Source organism: Heptranchias perlo, unplaced genomic scaffold (assembly GCF_035084215.1).
Source record: "Heptranchias perlo isolate sHepPer1 unplaced genomic scaffold, sHepPer1.hap1 HAP1_SCAFFOLD_439, whole genome shotgun sequence".
Taxonomy (NCBI): domain Eukaryota; kingdom Metazoa; phylum Chordata; class Chondrichthyes; order Hexanchiformes; family Hexanchidae; genus Heptranchias; species Heptranchias perlo.
The window spans coordinates 45,914-63,133 of NW_027139452.1; the positions used below are offsets into that span (position 1 = coordinate 45,914).

Sequence of the window (17,220 nt, forward strand, 5' to 3'; positions counted from 1 at the left end):
TTTGTCTGTTCTATCCGTGGGAGAAGATTTCAAACATCAGTGTGAGTGGAAAAGCACCGAGACACACACACCCGAGTGAGAGTGTTCCAGTGCACTGACTGTGGAAAGAGCTTTAACCAGTTACACAGCCTGAAAAAACATCGCACCATTCACAGCGGGGAGAAACCGTCCACGTGTTCTGTGTGTGGACGAGGCTTCAACTGATCGTCCAACCTGGAGAGACACAAGGACACACGGACCACGGAGAAACCGTGGAAATGTGGGGACTGTGGGAAGGGATTCAATTACCCTTCAGAGCTGGAAACTCATCGACGCACTCACACTGTGTGTGGGAAGGGATTCACTCGATCATGCCACCTGCTGTCACACCAGCGAGTTCACTCTGATGAGAGACCTTTTAAATGCTCTGACTGTGGGAAGAGCTTTAAAAGCAGAAATGAACTGCTGAGACATCAACGCAGTGACACCGGGGAGAGGCCGTTCACCTGCTCCGTGTGCGGGAAGAGATTCACACTGTCATCACAACTTTTGTGACACCAGCGTGTTCACACTGGGGAGAGGCCATTCACCTGCTCCGTGTGTAAGAAGAGATTCACTCAATCATCCACCCTGCTGACACACCAGCGAGTTCACTCTGATGAGAGACCTTTTAAATGTTCTGACTGTGAGAGGAGCTTTAAAAGCAAAATTGAACTGCTGACACACCAACGCACTCACACTGGGGAGAGACCGTTCTCCTGCTCTGTGTGTAAGAAGAGATTTACTCGATCATGCCACCTGCTGATACACCAGCGAGTTCACACTGGGGAGAGGCCGTTCTCCTGCTCCGTGTGTGGGAAGAAATTCACTCATTCTTCCACCCTGCTAACACACCAGCGAGTTCACTCCGATGAGAGACCTTTAAAATGTTCTGACTGTGAGACGAGGTTTAAAAGCAAAAAGAATCTGCTGACACACCAACGCACCCACACTGGGGAGAGGCCGCTCACCTGCTCCGTGTGAGGGAAGGGATTCACTATTTCATCCAAACTGCTGACACACCAAATTGTTCAGACTGGGGAGAGACCTTTTTAATGTTCTGACTGCACGAAGAGCTCTAAATACAGATACAAATTGTGAAGACATCGACACACTCACGTCAGAGAGAGGCCGTTCACCTGCTCCCTGTGTAAGAAGAGATTTACTCGGTCATCACACCTGCTGAGACACCAGCGAGTTCACTCTGATAAGAGACCTCTGAAATGTTCTGACTGTGAGAAGGGATTTAAAACAAATGATCTGAAACACCAACACACTGACACTGGGGAGAGACTGTTCACCTGCTCCATGTGTGGGAAGGGATTCACAAATTCATCTGACCTTCTGAGACATCAACTTGTTCACACTATTGAGTGACCTTTTAATGCAGTAACTTTGAGAAGAGCTTTAAAAGCAGAAATGAACTGCTGACACATCAACTCACGCACATTGTGGAGAGACTGTTCACCTGCTCCGTGTGTGGGAAGGGATTCACTCAGTCATCACATGTGCTGAGACACCAGCGAGTTCACAAGTGACTGCAGGGTTTGGATTCTGCAGTTAATCACATCCAGGACTGAACTATGGTGTTTAGAGTCAGGAAGAACAACGTGTAAGGATTAACCCATTAACAGATAGAATTTAGTATAATTATAATCAATAGTAGAAGTAGAACAAAATGTACTGTGAATCTATGTATCTATAAATGTAAACTGTACTGTGTATTAATATAGAATGAACCATGTAACGTGTGTTCAATAAGAAAGCGCTGGTGGGCCGAGAAGGATGCATGATGGTTATTACAGTCAAGTTTGCAGTTAAAACTAAAAGGATGCTGACAACAGTAAAGTGGGAATGAACAGACCTAAGGGAGGAATGTGCTGTGATAGCATAATATCTAAAATACATGTAGATAAAGGGACTGAAGGTTCATTAAATCAAGGAGTCACTCAGGCTCAGGCCTCTCTATCTCGAGCCTCCACAAGCCAGTCAGTAGAAGTCTGTTTATACAAACGGTTCTGTGAAGGCTGGCAATGCAAACTCTAAATAAGGTTCTGTTAAGTCTGTAACAACAAGGCACGGATGTTACCAGGAGTTATGCTTGGAATGTAACTTCTGAAGGTTGAGAGACATGAATAATGGTCAGGCTGAGAGATGTGGATGTGAGAGTGAACTGCTCATAAACTGAAAAAGGGAATAAGAAGAGACCTCAAAAGCTGAGGAAGGCGAACAAGATTCTGGCAAGGAAGAAGAGAACTTTTCAGTCAACAGATCACAGCAAGAGAGAGAGAGAGAGAGACTGCACTGTAGTCACTTGGAGGGATAGAGAGAGAGAGAGAGAGACCGCACCGTAGTCACTTGGAGGGATAGAGATAGAGAGAGAGAGAGACCGCACCGTAGTCACTTGGAGGGATAGAGAGAGAGAGAGAGAGAGACCGCACTGTAGTCACTTGGAGGGACAGAGAGAGAGAGAGAGAGAGACCGCACCGTAGTCACTTGGAGGGACAGAGAGAGAGAGAGAGAGACTGCACCGTAGTCACTTGGAGGGATAGAGAGAGAGAGAGAGACCACACTGTAGTCACTTGGAGGGACAGAGAGAGAGAGAGAGAGAGACCGCACCGTAATCACTTGGAGGGATAGAGAGAGAGAGAGAGAGACCGCACCGTAGTCACTTGGAGGGATAGAGAGAGAGAGAGAGAGAGAGACAGCACCGTAGTCACTTGGAGGGATAGAGAGAGAGAGAGAGAGAGAGACCGCACCGTAGTCACTTGGAGGGAAAGAGAGAGAGAGACCGCACCGTAGTCACTTGGAGGGACAGAGAGAGAGAGACCGCACCGTAGTCACTTGGAGGGATAGAGAGAGAGAGAGAGACCGCACCGTAGTCACTTGGAGGGACACTCCCAAGGTTTCAAGGAACACTCATTATTTCTCTTTGTTAAGTATCACCTTTTTGCACTAATTGTGATGTGATTAATAAATCGGTTTTGCCTTTAACCGTAATACCAGTACCAGTGGTGATCTTGTTGTTGTCAGGAACCAGTCCTTAGATTGGATCAGATTATAATCCTGAAAATAGTGGTTTAAATCCTACAATTGGCGACCACGAAGGGACTATTTCTGACAACAGCTAAAACCTGGTGGGGGATAGTTACATAAAATAAATTGATTATTTTTCCAGTAAAATGCAGTGAGTGGAGGATAGTTACAGAATATAAATTAATTATTTCTCCAGCAAAATGCAGTGAGTGGGGGATAGTTACAGAATATAAATTGATTATTTCTCCAGTAAAATGCAATGAGTGGGGGATAGTTACATAATATAAATTGATTATTTCTCCAGTAAAATGCAGTGAGTGGAGGATAGTTACATAATATAAATTGATTATTTCTCCAGTAAAATGCAGTGAGTGGGGGATAATTACATAATATAAATTGATTATTTCTCCAGTAAAATGCAGTGAGTGGGGGATAGTTACATAATATAAATTGATTATTTCTCCAGTAAAATGCAGTGAGTGGAGGATAGTTACATAATATAAATTGATTATTTCTCCAGTAAAATGCAGTGAGTGGGGGATAGTTACATAATATAAATTGATTATTTCCCCATTAAAATGCAGTGAGTGCAGTGCACACCCACCACGGGTGGCCTCATAAAATGAGGACAATCAGTTCTTCTTTCCTTGGTGAGAGGTTTCTTCAATCTGGGGATTTAATTCATTGATGGAGCGCATGTTTTGCATGTGTTGAGGTCCTGGGTTCAACTCTCAGCATCTTCCAAAATAATTTTTCACCTGAATTACCCACGGAAAGTTGAATGACGTTTTTTGAGCTCAGCGAGTTCCAACTTCTGAGGCTCCACAAGCATTAAATTGTCCCGGAGCGGGACTTCATCTCACGGTCCCCTCAACAGCTCAACTCAAAGCAGCCGCCGACTGAGGGGAATGTGTGACGGTGCAATATCGAGCGAGCAGTCCCAGCTCTTGTTCCTGTTTGACGCTCTGTCATTCTTCCATCTCACTTTATGATTCAGAGGTTGGATTTCAGCCTTGTCACTGACCATTAGCGATTGGGTTTTTTTATTTCCGCAGATTTTTTTTGGAAAGTTCAAAGTAAAGAGGAGCAGAAACCCCGTGAACTGAAGCAGAGGTTGAACATTGTGAACACGCGGGACCGCTGGGCATCTCGATGTCCTGGAGAGACGGAGCAGAAAGCTCACGGCTTCACTTCTAAAGTGTCTGCTTGTTTATTTCTCAGGTATCTTTTGCCCCGTGGGGATGTCGCTCAGTGGAAGAGCGCATGCTTTGCATGTATGAGGTCCTGGGTTCAATCCCCGGCATCTCCAAACAAGTTACATTTTGGATTCAACTGTGAGAATATCATCTGAGACTCGCCTCACATTCACACACAAGGAGAGACAAGAGTTTCTTCACCTCGCGAAAAACCGAACGCTCCGCACAGAATATAATTCAATGGGAGAGCGCCCACGGTGTTTCAATGGCTCCCATCTCATGGTTGAACAGCTTGCCCAGTGATCGATTATTTCCAGTTTCACAGATTGGGGGGAAGCAGCGGACCGGCGTCCGACCACAAAGAGGGAAGAATAGTCTGGATGTTGGGAGCTTCTTCTTTTCCCAGAGAGGAGTGAGCATCTGGAATGTATTCCCGGCTGGTGTGGTGGGTGCTGACTCTCTCTGGTGTGGTGGGTGCTGACTCTCTCTGGTGCGGTGGGTGCTGACCCTCTCTGGTGCGGTGGGTGCTGACTCTCTCTGGTGCGGTGGGTGCTGACTCTCTCTGGTGCGGGGGGTGCTGACCCTCTCTGGTGTGGTGGGTGCTGACTCTCTCTGGTGCGGTGGGCGCCGACCCTCTCTGGTGCGGTGGGCGCCGACCCTCTCTGGTGCGGTGGGCGCCGACCCTCTCTGGTGCGGTGGGTGCTGACTCTCTCCGGTGCGGTGGGTGCTGACTCTCTCCGGTGCGGTGGGTGCTGACTCTCTCCGGTGCGGTGAGTGCTGACTCTCTCTGGTGCGGTGGGTGCTGACTCTGACTCTGGTGCGGTGGGTGCTGACTCTCTCTGGTGCGGTGGGTGCTGACTCTCTCTGGTGCGGTGGGTGCTGACTCTCTCTGGTGCGGTGGGTGCTGACTCTCTCTGGTGCGGTGGGTGCTGACTCTCTCTGGTGCGGTGGGTGCTGACTCTCTCTGGTGCGGTGGGTGCTGACTCTCTCTGGTGCGGTGGGTGCTGACTCTCTCTGGTGCGGTGGGTGCTGACTCTCTCTCCGCCTTCTCGAGGGATCTGGACCGGTTCTTGACTGGGGCAGAGATCGCATCATATAGAAGGTGAGTGGTTTTTTTCTGGATTTTTTTCTGGTTTGTGACCGCTCCCAGGAGATTCCATGTTCCCGGTGGGTGGGGCTGGTGGTGTGTGTAGGAAGTGTCCAGTCACGATGCTCCAGGCATGTGGGGCAGGATTGATGAACGAGCTGGTCTTTTCCTGCCCGTCATGTCCGTCTGTAACCCCAGATCGTTAAGGTGTTTTTAGTGAAGTGATCTTTAAACACAAAACCCTCACCTGGGACAAGTCCTGCGTCCGTCTGTCGTGAAATGAGATTCAATGCTGTCTGGGCCTCACCTTGTCCTCCTCCTTTTACATTATTATATTGTCCGCACACGGTGATATGTTTGGTTAAGATGAAAATACAAATTATCCGCTCTGGGCTCCTCCAGTCTCTCTGTGTTTCTCTCTCCTCCTAACCTGACTGTCAGATAATAGTAACTGGTGTCCTCTCCATCCCGTTCTCAACACCCAGACACGACGACTTACTGAATAAATTCAACACTCACAGACAGTCCAGTGTCAGACAGTTACAGACGGTTTCTCTCCACCTTTCCTTACAGGACTGGCGAAGGATGAATGCCCCGTCAGACCGGTTGATATACAGTAAAAGGGACAGTGACCGTCTCACCAATAGCACCGGAGGTCTGTTCACAGACACAGAATCAGTCTTTCCCTTTCTATCAGTGTGTCTATATTACGCTCAGTAACAGTATCCCGCCTCCTTGTACAGCACTAGGGAGAGAGAAAGACAGACAGACAGAGAGAGACACACAGACAAACAGACACAGTATCAGTCTCACACTTCCCATCAGTGTGTCCGTTTCACACTCAGTAACAATATTCCACCTTCATGTACAGCGCTAGAGAGAGATAAAAACAGACAGGCACAGTATCAGAATTACACTTCCTATCAGTGTCTCTGTATCACTCTCAGTAACAGTATCCCACCTTCATATGCTGTACAAAAGAGAGAGAGAGAAACTGACCTGTAATGTCCTGTTTACACAGAGTAACAAATTGGAAAATATTCCATTCCAAATGCTATTCCAAGGTGGAGTGACAGAAGATGCAGTCTCATCTCTCACTGATATTATTTCAGAGACAGACACATTATTAATCCCACTCTCAGGGACAGTGTCACACATTTAACCCTCTCTTGCATGTTGTCCCCTCTGCAATCTTGCAGCTCAGGGCCGCTCTGTATTACTCTCAGTGACCGAGAGTTTCACTCCGATTGAAATAAACTGGGACTGTTGCTGCCTGATATTAATCCTACACGGTCCCAGCAAATACACCAACTCCCACTTTCCTCCCCCGTTTCTCCAGGATTGGTTTGAGGAATCCTCCCTCCAGTTTCGGAGTCAAACGTCACTTTATCAGTCAGGGAGCCAAGAATGAACAGAACCCATTGGCTCATTCCACAGCCGCTCACTTTATCTCTGAAAGACTCTTTACCATCAAAAGAGCCCGAGAGAAACAGCAGGGATGGAAACCTCGAGTTTAATAGTTGGAGATTGTAAAGTCAGTCTGGATTCCAGCGTTAGGCACTGGTGGAATCCCATCTGTTTCCCATTCTGGTGCCTGTTCCTGCACTGCCTGTGGAGCCCATTCCCTCTGACCTTTCCCCCAGACCCACTTCCTTTGCTCAGACAGGCGGGAATGGAGAGATCACGGCCCCCGGGGGAAGGGAGCAAAGAGCAGCCTCGTTACAGCAGCTCATCGCTCCGGGACCGTGTCCGCAGATGGGCTCAGAGATCGGCATTGAGTCCGGGGGAAGGGCAGGGGGAGTCCGGGGGCTGTTTGTAAGAGGCGGAGTGGATCAGGAACTGGTCCCGGAACATGGAGTGAGAGGGGGGAAGGGAGAGGTCATTCTCGGGCTGTGTGTGGACAAGGTGTGTCCAGGGGAAGGGAGAGAGAATGGGAAGAACCTGCTATTAAAACCATTGCTGCTTTCTCTCCCCAAACCAGGAGTGAATGGTCCTGGTTTAGTTCCAGTCTCACCCTGTTTATTGTTATTGGACAGTGAAGAGTGGAAACAGAGCCGGACAGTAAGGATGTGGGGAGTTATACAAAGAGCATCTATTGCAGGCATCAGGTGAGAAGTGTGAAGGACACAATTTAAACAGCGGCTGTTTGGTTTCGGTTGAACGGTTAGTCCCATGGAAGAGGGGATGAGAAACCTGACCTGGACAAAGGTCCCTGCCCCATCGGGTAGTCCCATTCATGGATCAGTGCAGGGGTTGGGCTGTGTCTGGATGTCACGAAATTGTTGTAAAATAGCCCAACACATCCGGTGTGCAAAAGCTGAGTGCTGCAGTGGAGTCAGACACTGACACTGTTTGTATCACTGGTTTTCATTTGTGGATATTCAAAATGATCATTAGCAGAGATATTAAACTGATCTCTATTCTATTTTCAACCTCACCGTTTCTTGAGTTACAACAGATAATTTTTCTTTCCACAGGCGAATCCTTGAATGATCCAGAATGAATGTGATGTTTCCTCCACCCAAGGCACAAGGAGGAGTGCAGCCAGCTCCTTCTCACACACAGGAGGTACATTATCACCCACAGAGCACAGAGACACAGACAGGTCATCAGTTCCACAGTCTCAGACAGCAGAAGTAGTCAGTCCCACACTGATCCCAAGTTCCAGAGACACACTTTCAATCCAACATTCAAACAGAGCGGGTGAGGCAGACACTGTTCCATTTCCCCCCAACTCAGTCCCGCTGACAGGTAGATACAAAAATCCCAGTCCAAAATCACACTCTCAGATTGAAAGGCACTGTGTCAATCTCACAATAGGGCAACATAGCTACGAATTAAATACCAGAGAGAAATCACACATGGTATCCGATTGAAAGGGACAGAATGAATCCCAATAATGTACCTGAGATTCCAATTGAATACTATCCCAGAACTCTCTCACACATGACTTTCATACATGAAATATCCATTCGAAAAGTGAACCATTTGCTACAAATTGCAAACAAATCCAAACCTCACGTACAGTATCGATTGAGAAATACTGAAAGATAGTAAAGCTGAGAAACAAATTAGATACCTGTTCAGAATGCACTCGTAGAATGAAATTTAAAGATAGAGTATCAATTCTATTAGTGCAGACTGAGATACACATTATATACCAGTCCAAAAATCTCATACAATATTAGACTGAAAGATACAGTATCAATTCCATTTCTACAGACTGATCTACACATTACAAACCAATTCAAAAATGTCACCTTATCAGTTTGAAAGATTCATTATCATCCACAATATTACTCACCGAGATGCAGATTTAATAGCAGTCCAAAAAGCACACAAATTATCTGATTAAAACCTCCAACATTAAATCCTAAAGTTCGTCCATATTTACAAATTAAATAAGGAGTAAAACTCTTCAAACATTAAGATATTAAAGCTGAAGTATTGAACGCAATAATGTAATCTGAGAGAATAATTATGTACAGATACAGAATGAAACTCACATTCAGATACAGTACCAGAGACACACAGACACAGAATGAATCCAACACTCACAGATGCAGAAGGAATCCCAAACTCACATACAGTACTAGAGACTGACAGACACAGAGTTAATCCCACACTCTCATCAAGTACCAGGGACTGATAGGTACAGTATGAATCCCACACTAACATGCAGTATGAGTAACTGCATATTTAGGATGAATTCAACTCCCACATACAGTACTGGGGACTGTATATAAAGAATGAGTCCCACACTCACATGGAGAAACAGAGACTGACAGATACCGAAAGAATCCCACACTAACACACAGTATGAGAGACTGCCTATAAAGAATGAATCACAAACTCTCACACACACTGCTGACAAGACAGAGAATGAATCCCAAACTCACACACAGTATCAGTGAGTGACAGATACAGAATGAATCCCACACTAACATACAGTACCAGAGACTGACAGACACAGAATGAATCCCACACTCACACACAGTACCAGAGACTGAGAGATACAGAATGAATCCCACTAAACTATCAGGGAATAAGCACAGACCAGGGATCAGAGCCTTTACCCAGTAAACCATCAGAGAATCAGCATAGACCAGGGATCAGGGCCTTTACCCAGTAAACTATCAGAGAGTCAGCACAGACCAGGGATCAGGGCCTTTACCCAGTAAACTATCAGAGAGTCAGCACAGACCAGGGATCAGGGCCTTTACCCAGTAAACCATCAGAGAATCAGCATAGACCAGGGATCAGGGCCTTTACCCAGTAAACTATCAGAGAGTCAGCACAGACCAGGGATCAGGGCCTTTACCCAGTAAACCATCAGAGAATCAGCATAGACCAGGGATCAGGGCCTTTACCCAGTAAACTATCAGAGAGTCAGCACAGACCAGGGATCAGGGCCTTCACCCAGTAAACTATCAGGGAATCAGCACAGACCAGGGATCAGGGCCTTCACCCAGTAAACTATCAGAGAATCAGCACAGACCAGGGATCAGGGCCTTTACCCAGTAAACTATCAGGGAATCAGCACAGACCAGGGCCTTTACCCAGTAAACTATCAGAGAATCAGCACAGACCAGGGATCAGGGCCTTTCACCTGTCTGAGAGAACATTGTATCACAGATCGCTTGTGATAAACCTACACATTCTGATTTACAGCCGTGCATAACAGACGTTTGTAGCTGCGATGGCCGAGTGGTTAAGGCGTTGGACTCAAAATCCCCTGGGGATTTCCTGCGTACGTTCGAATCCTCCTCGCAGCGCGACTTCTTAAAGTTATGTTTACTGCTCAAATAACGATGAACTGGAGTTGACGAACCGCATTCCCTCTCTCAGAGACTCTCCAGCGCGGCTCATGCTTTTAATTCGGAGCCCAATGGTCTCTTGCAAAATTGCAAGACACGTGAAGGAATCTCTCCCAAGCTCCATCTTAAATTCTGCCCGTTCGCAGAACTTGACATTGATCCTATTTCTTCCTATACTTTGATCCCACCTTGTCTCTGTCTCTTGACTCGCTGTGTTTTTCCCTCATGGACTTCTCAGGCTTCGTTGAACGGCCACGGATGATCGAACCTGGAACACCGGCAGTGAAGGGTAAAGATGGAAAGACTGAGACGGGGGGAGTGGCGAGAGGGTGGATTTGGAATTCCTGAGTGACCGCACTGTGAATTTTCCAGATCTGCTTGGAGCACCAATCCCTTCAATTCATCACTTACAGGGACAATTCGATTCGCGGTTTCTTTTCCCTGAGCTTGGCGAGATCTTAAAAATTGAAAGCGACCAATATCAGAGCGAACCTCGTCACCGACATGATCACAGATACAGAGCGGCCACACTCTGCTTCAGTGAGGGGAAAACCCAGAGCGGTTTCAAGGTTGAATGTAATTGGAAGCAAAGCTCGTTCAATGAAAGTGCAGGTCATTGAGGTGCCTTTAAAGTCCTGATTGTTTGAACTGAATTTCTTTCAAAAGCGCTTGAGATTCAGGTGGAGTGATTTGGGGACTCCTTTTCCCTCTTCGCAAAACTTTGAACCGCAGATCAAGATCCAAAGTCCAGGGCTAAATTAGGGTTTCTCCAGGGTATGAAACATCGAATCAAGAATTATACCCCGACCTTAACGAGCCCAGAAACAAGAACGTGTCACGGACACATTCCATGAGAGGGCTGACTGTCTGATGAAAAGGCATTTTTGAAAAGACCTCCTGATCAGTTCCGTGTTGGATCCTGAACAAAACACAGCACTGTGTGCTTCTCAAATTCACTAAACACCACAAATTACACAAAGGCACCGCTGGGAGTTGAACCCAGAATCTCCTGTTTACTAGACAGGTGCTTTAACCAACTAAGCCACGGTGCCAATTCATGGTACTGTTTCCCACCTCCTCTCATTAATATCGATCAGCTACACGTCACATTCTGTTGTGGGTTCAGACTGTTTGATCTTTGTCTATTTCACTTGCCCGTTTCCCTGTGAATCCCGATACTGACTGCGTTTCAGGCTGTGTTTATCTTTCTGTGTCCATCAGTGCTTTGATACACGAATGAATATTTGTGCTTGTGTTTGTTACTTTAAATAAATTAGGGATGGACAATTCTCGCTCTGACACTGAAGAACGAATTGAACAAATTTCACAGTGAAGTGTTGTTTATTGTGGTGCTGAAACTAAAAAAAAATCGTAAAAGGTGCAAAGAGGGAAAACGAGAAAAACTTGTGAGTGAAATTAAGGACAACTTTCAAGGTTTTTACACGTATATTAAGAGAAAGAAGGGTGACTAAGAGTAATGTGGGCCCCTTAAAGACAGATGGAGGTGATATTGTAATTGAAAATCAGGAAATGGCAGACTTGCTAAATACTCACAGAAAAGCATGAGGATAATAAACCAGAGACACGAGGAAAACTGAAAATAAATCAAGGGGATTCAGTGTAAGTAAAATAATGGTAATGGAGAAAATAATTAGACTAAAGATAGACAAATCTCCAGGACCTGATGTTTACCATCCCAGGGGACGAAGGGGAATAGGTGAGGAAATTGGACATGCTTTAGTCATGATCGTTCAAAACTCTCTTGATTCAGGAATTGTTCCATGGATTGAAAAAATTCAAATATCATTCCATTATATAGGAAGGGTAGGAGAGATAAAACAGGAAATTATAGACCGATTAGTCTGATGTCTGTTGTGGGGAAGTTCCCAGAATCTGTTATTAGGGAAAGAATGACTGAGCACTTGGATAAACCTGAATTGATCAGAGAGAGCCAGCATGGATTTGTAAAGTGTAAGTCAAGTCTAATGAAAATAGTTGAACTTTTTGAAGATGTAACTAACGTGGTAAATGATGGAGTGTCTATGGGGGTTATGTGTATATTGACTTCCAGAGGCATTCGTTAAGGTTTAACATCAGAGACTGTTCTCATTTCTGTTGACATGTGGAATTCAAAGCAACCCATTGACATTGGGAGGGAGTTGGTTTGGAGGTAGGAGACAGAGAGTAGGGTTAATGGGTATGTACTCAAATTGACAGGATTTGATTAGTGGTGTCCCCCAGGGATCTGTATAAATGAGGCAGATAAAGGAATCGAGAGCGGTATATCCAGGTTTGTTGATGACACCAAGTTAGGAGGCACAGTGAGTAGTGTAGATGGGAGCATAAAGTTGTAAAAGGAAATTGATATATTCAGTCAGTTGGTAAAACTGTGTCAGATGGAGCTTACATAGAATTACATCGAATGCACATCACAGAAACAGGCAATTCGACCCAACTAGACTATACCGGTGTTTATGCTGCAGACGAGCCTCCTCCAACCCCTCTTCATCGAACTCGATGAGCAAACACGAATATTCCTTTCTCCTCCATGTGTTTATCTCACTTCCCTGTAAATGCATCCATGATATTCGCCTTAACTACTCCTTGTGGGAGCGAGCTGCACATTCTAACGACTCTCTGGATAAATATGTTTCTCTTGAATGCCAGATTGGATTTATTGATGACTATTATATTCATGGCCCTAAGTTCTGACGTCCCCACTCCCAAAAGTACAAACACCTTATCTACATCTGACCTATCAAACCCTTGCATAATCTTAAAGTCCTGTATCAGGTCACCCTCAGCCTTCTCTTTTCTCTACAAAAGAGCCCCAGACTGTTCAAAGTTTCAATCTGGGGAAGTGTGAGGCCATCCACTTTGGCCCTAAGCAAGATAAATCAGAGTATTTTCGAAATGGTGAGAAGCCAGGAACTGTGGGTGAGCAGAGATACTTCGGGAAATCAGGACGAGTTGGCAGACAGGTGCAAAAAATAATTAAAATGGCGAATGGAATGTCAGCCTTTATCGCAAGGGAACTGGAATTCAAAAGGGTGGAAGTTATGTTAGAATTCTATAAACTCTGCTAAGGCCACATTTAGAGCACGGCATTCAGTCCTGGGCACCAGACCTCAGGAAGGATATATTGGCCTTGCAGGAGGTGCAGCGCAGAAAGACCAGAATGATACCGGGGCTAAAATGGTAACATTATGAGGGCAAGTTGCGTGGACAAGGTTTGTATTTCCTCGTGTATAGAGGATTAAGTGGTGATGTAATTCAGGTGTTGAAGGTGATTCAATGATCCAATGGTGGGTGTGTGAGTTGGTGCTGAATCGGTCCCCTTCAGTGAAGAGAGGGTCAGCGGGCGCCTGACAGACACGGCTCGGAACGGGACTCGCTTCTCTCCGGCGGCAGCGGCTGGTTTAGAGAGATCTCTCTGTCTGCTGCTGTTACTCTGCCTCCCGCACTCTGGGAGAACCGCGGAGCTCGGTCCTCACTTTTCTCTTATGGATCCGGCTCCATCCGTTTACTGTTGACGGGAGTGCGTCTGATACCAAGTCAGTCAGAAGCGGGTGCAAATCACAACATTGGCATAGGCCCAAGGACTGGGGACTGGTTTGATATTGGGTCCTTTTTAAGGGACCGGCTGTAGAATGTTTGTGTAATAATAATGATCAGAATTAACTTTGATACAATGAAGTTTTTTTCAGTTATTTCCCATTTCCACCCTCACCAGTTTTATACAGTAACAGGTAACAATGTTTGAGGGATGTGATGTCCAGTGTTGGTGGAATCAGTGTAATTTAACTTGATACATTGAAGAATCTCTTGTCTATCCCAGGCTCTTACCTTAGGTTTAGACCGTCACCTTGTTTAAAATTGGTCACTCACTGATATGAATAAACCAGTAACAATCCCGAAACCTCAGCGGGGATATTTGTTCCGATACTTAGTGACGTTCCCAATTTCCACTGAAATTCTCGATCAGCAAATCCCAGAGGCTGTTTCGGGTTTGACAAACTGTGAAACAGATTGTTTTAAAAGCCGGAAAGAGGGAAAAACTGGTGGTTGATATGAAGTGTTCTACATTATCTCTTTCTGTTTCAGATTTACAATTTCTCTTTGTGTGTTACTGACAGGAGAGGCTATAACGGAGCCCAGTGACTGGGTAACGAGCTGCACTGAGTCATTGGCCTGTGTTACAGACCGGCTCGTTGGACCTGCTCATTTCGTGAACTCGCTGGTGTCTCAGCACGTGTGATGACTGAGTGAATCCCTTCCCACACACGGAGCAGGTGAACAGTCTCTCAACCAATGGGCATGCGTTGATGTGTCAGCAGTTCATTTCTGCTTTCAAAGCTCTTCTCACAGTCACTGCATTAAAAGGTCACTCAATAGTGTGAACAAGTTAATGTTTCAGAAGGTGGGATGATCGAGTGAATCTCTTCCCACACACGGAGCAGGTGAACAGTCTCTCCCCAGTGTGAGTGCGTCGATGTCTCAGCAGTTCGTTTCTGATTTTAAATCTCTTCCCACATTCAGAACATTTAAAGGTCACTCAGTGTGAACTCGGTGGTGTTTCAGCAGGGTGGATGACCAAGTGAATCCCTTCCCACACACTGAGCAGGTGAACGGCCCCTCCCCAGTGTGGGTGCGTTGGTGTGTCAGCAGATTAAATTTGCTTTTATACCTCTTCTCACAGTCAGAACATTTAAAAGGTCTCTCATCAGTGTGAAGTCGCTGGTGTGTCAGCAGGGCCGATGAATGAGCGAATCCCTTCCCACACACGGAGCAGGTGAACGGCCTCTCCCCAGTGTGAACTCGCTGGTGTTTCAGCAGGTTCGATGAATGAGCGAATCCCTTCCCACACACGGAGCAGGTGAACGGCCTCTCCCCAGTGTGAACTCGCTGGTGTGACCGAAAGTGTGATGACTGAGTGAATCCCTTCCCACACACGGAGCAGGTGAACGGCCTCTCCCCAGTGTGAGTGCGTTGGTGTTTCAGCAGTTCAATTTTGCTTTTAAAGCTCTTCTCACAGTCAGAACATTTAAAAGGTCTCTCATCAGTGTGAACTCGCTGGTGTGTCAGCAGGTTGGATGACTGAGTGAATCCCTTCCCACACATGGAGCAGGAGAACGGCCTCTCCCCATTGTGAACTCGCTGGTGTGTCAGCAAGGTGGATGAATGACCGAATCCCTTCCCACACACTGAGCAAGTGAACGGCCTCTTCCCAGTGTGAACTCGCTGGTGTGACAGAAAGTGTGATGACCGAGTGAATCCCTTCCCACACACGGAGCAGGTGAACGGCCTCTCCCCAGTGTGAGTGCGTTGGTGTTTCAGCAGTTCAATTTTGCTTTTAAAGCTCTTCTCACAGTCAGAACATTTAAAAGGTCTCTCATCAGTGTGAACTCGCTGGTGTGTCAGCAGGTTGGATAACTGAGTGAATCCCTTCCCACACACGGAGCAGGTGAACGGCCTCTCCCCAGTGTGAGTGCGTTGGTGTTCCAGCAGATTCCTTTTGCATTTAAACCTCTTCTCACAGTCAGAACATTTAAAAGGTCTCTCATCAGTGTGAACTCGCTGGTGTGTCAGGAGGCCGGATGACTGAGTGAATCCCTTCCCACACATGGAGCAGGTGAACGGCCTCTCCCCAGTGTGACGGCGTCGATGAGTATCCAGCTCTGAAGGGTAATTGAATCCCTTCCCACAGTCCCCACATTTCCACTGTTTCTCCATGGTCTGGGTGTCCTTGTGTCTCTCCAGGTTGGACGATCAGTTGAAGCCTCGTCCACACACAGAACACGTGTACGGTTTCTCCCCGCTGTGAATGGTGTGATGTTTTTTCAGGCTGTGTAACTGGTTAAAGCTCTTTCCACAGTCAGTGCACTGGAACACTCTCACTCGGGTGTGTGTGTCTCGGTGCTTTTCCACTCACACTGATGTTTGAAATCTTCTCCCACGGATAGAACAGACAAACATTTCTCCTTCCACATTCAAAGGCCGATGATATTCAGGTCCTGATGAATCGAGTGACTCTGTCAGATCTTGACGTGATCTTTGGTTTGAGTTTCCCTCTGTAAATCCTCCCCTGTAAAAGGAGTTGAAAAAAGTTATCACTGTAAGTACAGGATAGAAATTCAGATCAGATAACTCTACTTTCTATGGAACATTATTTCCTCTCTCATTCCTCAAAGCTGAAAATCCCCATCCCACACACTCTCCCTCCTCCCTGTGCTGAAATCCAAACCCATCGCATCATCTTTCAGTGGCCCTAAACCGTGATTGAAAGGGTGAGAGAGTGAGTGTGAGAGAGTGAGTGTGAGAGAGAGTGTGAGAGAGAGTGTGAGAGAGAGTGTGAGAGAGAGAGAGTGTGAGAGAGAGAGTGTGTGAGAGAGAGAGTGTGAGAGAGAGAGTGTGAGAGAGAGAGTGTGTGAGAGAGAGAGTGTGAGAGAGAGAGTGTGAGAGAGAGAGTGTGAGAGAGAGAGTGTGAGAGAGAGACAGTGAGAGAGAGAGACAGTGAGAGAGAGAGACAGTGAGAGAGAGAGACAGTGAGAGAGAGACAGTGTGAGAGAGTGAATGTGAGTACAGCAGTGGGCTCGGTGTGGAGAATGAAGTGGGGCAGGTGGAGCATGTTTCATTGGGGCAGCAGTGATCATAATCTCATTCGGTTCAGAACAGTTATGGAAAAGGACAGGGGACAGTCAAATGTGAAAATTCTGAACTGGATGAGGGCGAATTTCATGAGTTAAAAAGGGATCTTCTCCGTGTGGATTGGAATCAAAAATTGGCAGGCAGAACAGTAATTGAACAGTGGGAGGCCTTCAAGGAGGAGTGGGTTTGGGTGCAGAGTAGACAGATTCCCACGAGGAGGAAAGGAACAGCATCCAAAGCTCGAGCTCCCTGGATGACTGAAGATACAGAGATCACCATTTCTCCTTCATTTACAGACGCTCCCTGACCGAACAACATTTCTAATTCATTTACAGACGCTCCCTGACCGATCACCATTTCTCCTTCATTTACAGACACTCCCTGACCGATCACCATTTTCCTTCATTTACAGACGCTC

General features: G+C 46.3%; 1 protein-coding gene and 3 non-coding genes across 4 annotated transcripts; 2 read left to right on the top strand and 2 right to left on the bottom strand.

Annotated features, from left to right (window-relative positions):
• The first annotated feature begins 4,291 nt into the window (after positions 1-4,291).
• Positions 4,292-4,363, top strand: trnaa-ugc (transfer RNA alanine (anticodon UGC)). Its single transcript has one exon. It is a non-coding gene; the product is annotated as a tRNA-Ala (tRNA).
• A 5,667-nt stretch (positions 4,364-10,030) lies between these two features.
• trnal-caa (transfer RNA leucine (anticodon CAA)) lies at positions 10,031-10,112 on the top strand. The gene has a single exon. It is a non-coding gene; the product is annotated as a tRNA-Leu (tRNA).
• A 1,020-nt stretch (positions 10,113-11,132) lies between these two features.
• Positions 11,133-11,206, bottom strand: trnat-agu (transfer RNA threonine (anticodon AGU)). The gene has a single exon. It is a non-coding gene; the product is annotated as a tRNA-Thr (tRNA).
• Positions 11,207-11,499: 293 nt separating this feature from the next.
• Positions 11,500-16,236, bottom strand: LOC137312825 (zinc finger protein 229-like). Its single transcript, XM_067979239.1, has one exon. It carries the CDS (start codon positions 15,885-15,887, stop codon positions 14,706-14,708), a length of 1,182 nt encoding a protein of 393 aa, XP_067835340.1. The 5' UTR covers positions 15,888-16,236; the 3' UTR covers positions 11,500-14,705.
• Positions 16,237-17,220: the final 984 nt, after the last annotated feature.

Bases quoted from the DNA above. Each gene is read 5' to 3' on its own strand.
- LOC137312825 (XM_067979239.1), bottom strand. From the start codon at position 15,887: ATGGAGAAACAGTGGAAATGTGGGGACTGTGGGAAGGGATTCAATTAC.